We start from the raw sequence: 4,488 nt of genomic DNA, 5'->3' as shown, positions 1-4,488 counted from the left end.
TGCCACAGACAACACAACCGTACAAAACACACACCCCGAGATGCCAGAAACCGTTCCCTGTCTACCGACAGACCCACCGAGCACAAAAAAACAATGAAAGCCCAACCCCACCAACCTCGCAAGTGCTCTGTGGAGAGAGGGAGACCCCGCTCCAGGTCCCCCCTTCCTACTCCCACCCAAACAACCTAGGGGACACCAGCAACACCGCCAACACCTCACCTCCCACCTCCCTCCGCATACTGCAGTGGAACATCCTCGGTGCCTCTGAACGCCGCTCCCTGCTAGAAGAAGTCGCACACAAAGACAATATCGACATCTTCCTCCTGCAGGAGACTCTCTTAAGCAAGCACCGCCCACTGCATATGCGGGGTTTCACCCCCTTCCTACTACCCTATGTGCGTGGTGGTTCTCGAGGCTGCGCCATCCTCGTCCGAAAACACATTCCTGCAGCCACCATCAGCCCCCTTCCAGACTGTTCTGAGGCAGAGATTCAGGGAGTGGACCTCCCCCTAGCACAAGGCCACCTCAAAATATACAATGTCTACCGCTCACCCACGGCCGACCTTAGACTGGGGGAGCTACTCTCACTCTCTGCTACAGAAGAAGTCTTTGTTGGCGGAGATTTTAATGCCCACCACTTCTGCCTTAACTCCCAAAGCCCCACAAACCCCACAGGACGCCACCTAGCTACAGTCTTGGAGGAAACACCAACCATCACTCTCCTAAACGACGTTGACTCTCCAACACACCTACAAGGGGGCAGGCTAGACCTCTCCCTCGTGTCGTCAACGCTAGCACGTCACTCCACTTGGGAGATCCACCCCACTCTAACCTCTGACCACCATGCCATCCTCTGCACCATCCCAATCGCCCTACTCCCCAGACCTCCTGCCCCCCCCCCCCCCGGTGGAACGCCAAGCGAGCAGACTGGGGTCTGTTCACAAACACACTAGACGACCTCATCAATAGCGATCCCTCACAGGACCTAGAGGAACATGCTGCCCAGGTCATAAGTGCCTTTCAAGCAGCAGCAGGAACGGCAATTCCCACCACCACCCCCATTAAGCGCCACCACAAAAACCACTGGTACTACTGCCCCAGAGTCAAAGAACTTAATCACCATCTAAACAGGGCCAAAAAGATCTACAGGGCCAACCCCACCCCCGAGGCACTTAGATATCTCCAGTCAGTCATCCAGCACTCCATCGCTGAGAAAAACAGCATCAAAGAACAGAAATGGCTGGAGTGGTGTCAGTCGCTAGGAGCACATTCTAACCTTGGCTCTATATGGAAAAAACTGAAAGCGGTCTCCAGCCCCCCCTCTGCCCGGCCCCCAACTCATCCAAATCCCCGCAAAGAGGCAGAAAACCTAGCAGAGTCCTTCGCCAGACGCACCTCCCCCACTCAACTCCCAAATGATATCAGGCGCCGGCAGGAGGAACTCCACCAACACAGAGCCGAAATGATCCACATCAGCCAAAACACCCCAGCCGAGTCTGATCGCCCTTTCACAACACATGAGCTGGCCCAAGCAAAGAAAAGCAGTACAGATACAGCTCCTGGCTTAGATGGAATCACTTACAGCATGCTTTCACATGCGGGCCCAGTGGCTGAGAAGGCCTTTCTGGACCTCCTCAACCACTCTTGGACCTTAGGCCGATTGCCCTTGCAGTGGAAGCATGCTGTGATACACCCAATCCCCAAACAAAATGACCCCAATAACCCCAGACCCATCTCTCTTCTCAGCTGCCTCGGCAAAACGGCTGAGCGCATGGTGCTCCACCGCCTCCAATGGTGCTTGCCCCCTCACCACTACACTTTTGCATACACCAAAGGCAAAGGGGCCACAGAATGTCTTGGCTCCTTCCTCTGTGAACTCCGAGGAAGCAAAGGACTTGCTGTCTTCATTGACCTCGAAAAGGCCTTCGAGCTTGCATGTCCTGAGGCAATCCTGGCAACCTTGGCACACAAGGGTGTGAGGGGCCGCCTCCTTTGCTGGCTCGATGACTTCTTCCGGGATCGTGAAGCTGCTGTCCGCTTCCAAGGACACACGTCTGCTCCACACCGACATCAAAATGGCACTCCACAAGGCAGTATCCTCAGCCCAACTCTGTTCAACACCCTTGTGGAGTGCCTCTTATGCACTGACCTAGGCCCAGGAACCCGCCTACTCTGCTACGCTGACGACCTTGCCCTCATTATCCATCAAGGCCCCTTCTTTACACGAGCACAAAGGGCTCTCTCTAAGCTCACCACTATATGCAGAGAACTGGGGCTAAAAATTAACATCAACAAAACCAAAGCTCTCCCCCTGGGTATTGGGCCTCCCACAGACCAACTAAGACTCGGAAACACGTCCATTGAATATGTAACATCCCACAAATACCCTGGAGTAACAATAGACTCCCACCTTTCCTTCAGAGGTGAAGTGACACGGCTCAGGGAGAAAACCAGAACGCGCACCTCCGCGCTCAGAGCCCTAGCAGGCAAAGGGGGAGGTGCGTCCTTCAAAGTCCTCCGTCTCTTTTATATACAAGCTATAAGGTCCATTGTTGACTACTCCGCCCCTGTCCTTCTCACCATCGACACTGCCCAATCGAACAGACTTGAGGACATTCAGAATGAAGCCCTGAGGATTATGACCAACTCTCCACAGTGGACCAAGCTATGCAACCTCCGCCTAGAATGCAACTTAGAATCTCTCCACCATCGCATCCAGGCAAGAGTGACAAGCCTAGCCATCAAACTGGCCCACACAGCCTCCCCCCTTCCCCTCCTCTCACGCATAAAAGCTGCAACCGGCCTTCACCCTGACATCCTTTCCCGGAGCTGGATGCACAGTGTTGCCCGCGCCATCCACGCCCTAAACCTTTCTGCTATGATGCAAGCCCCCGACTCTCCTGCCCCTCATTACCGCCCCCAAGCCCCCGACTCTCCTGCCCCTCATTACCGCCCCCAAGCCCCTTGGAACCCACCCTTATACAACCTCCTCCTCCCAGACTCGCCAAACAAAGCTAACACCCCCACCCAATTGCTGCGCCAAGAGGGGTTGCAACGCATTGCTTCTATCACCCCCCCTGATGCCGTCACTTATTACACGGACGGCTCTCTTACGGACACACGAGCCGGGGCAGCCTTTGTGTGTGGCGACCACAGTCATGGCTTCCGAATCACAAATGGCGCTTCCATGCTTCAAACCGAACTCGCTGCTATTGCAGCAGCTTTAAAAGATGCCCTCCACACCGCACCCTCCTCGACCATCATCATTCATTCTGACTCCATTGCCGCTATCCATGTCCTTAAACAATTCTCACCCTCTGACAACCTCGCACTAACCACTGACATCCATGCAACAGCCCAACAGATCCGAGAGGCAGGGGGATCCACCACCATCCACTGGATCCCCAGCCACGTTGGAATAAAGGGGAATGAGAAGGCTGATAAGGCAGCTAAACATGCATCAGCCCACCCCCACATTGACACAGACATACCCCCAAGCCTATCACGTATTAAACAAAAGATTAAGCAACGAACAGCCAGACGCAATCGCAACGATCATGAGGCAGAAGTCAAACTCGGATCTCCATCTGCTACCTGGTTTGCCCAGACCACCAAATATACTGAACTCATGCAGCCACTACCCAAAGACAACCGCCTCCTCACCCACATTCATCGCCTCCGGCTGGGATTCGCGTGCAAAGCTGAAATCACCACCAACAACACCTCTCCCACAGAATGCGAACACTGCGAGGCCCCCACCTCTCAACCACTCCTTCACTACCTGCTAAACTGCCCTGCCACATCTCGCCTTCGGGTCAAACCCCCCTACCCTAATCCCGACACACTAAGATCCGAAAATCATCCTATTCCCCCATGCACGCTCCGCAAGGCAGCCGCTAATATCATCGCCACAATACCAACTCGCACCCTCTTAGAAGTGGCACAAGCTGCCCAACCTCCTAAATAACCCCCCCCCAAAAAAAAAAAAAATCAGCAGAAGAACGCAGTGCGCTGCTAAGCCCTAGGGGCACCGCAGTGACATGCCATCTTCCCAGTTACTATACAAGCCCTCCCACACAAACCGGGCTAATAGATGGCCCGGCCTGCACTGAAGGTGCAGAAAACTTTAAACGAACGAACGAACGATGCACGAGCTTGCAAACCCAGGCAGCTTTAATAAAATTCTGGGGGAAAGTTGCACACTTAATGGACTACCAATTGTCAAACTCCCCCCTAACCCCCCCTCTGAAAAAATTATACAAGCCATTCTGCCATCTACAACTAAAAACCTTCTTTCTCCCCCAGCCAATACAAATAAAAAACCTGCTGAATCATCCCTTTACACACAAACCATCCCTATCTCTAAAGAGAAAAACGAAGAGGCTATGGTGCTTGACACACATGAAGATGAACCCATCCCACATGGAATGACATCCCAAAATACCAAACAGACAGTGAATCAGATGAACACCTAAGCTCCTCTGACAA

General features: G+C 53.5%; 1 protein-coding gene across 1 annotated transcript; it reads left to right on the top strand.

The window, feature by feature from the left end:
- Nucleotides 1-995: 995 nt before the first annotated feature.
- On the top strand, nucleotides 996-3,967 carry LOC145415691 (uncharacterized). The gene is made up of 2 exons (XM_080284906.1): nucleotides 996-1,006; nucleotides 1,102-3,967. Exons 1-2 carry the CDS (start codon nucleotides 996-998, stop codon nucleotides 3,965-3,967), a joined length of 2,877 nt encoding a protein of 958 aa, XP_080141032.1.
- Nucleotides 3,968-4,488: the final 521 nt, after the last annotated feature.

The sequence above is a fragment of the Coenobita brevimanus genome, chromosome 103 (genome assembly GCF_032717465.1).
Source record: "Coenobita brevimanus isolate Jiangsu-jjx chromosome 103, ASM3271746v2, whole genome shotgun sequence".
Lineage (NCBI taxonomy): Eukaryota > Metazoa > Arthropoda > Malacostraca > Decapoda > Coenobitidae > Coenobita > Coenobita brevimanus.
The sequence above is the reverse complement of the archived record's forward strand: the minus strand, read 5'-3'. Positions and strand labels throughout refer to the sequence as shown.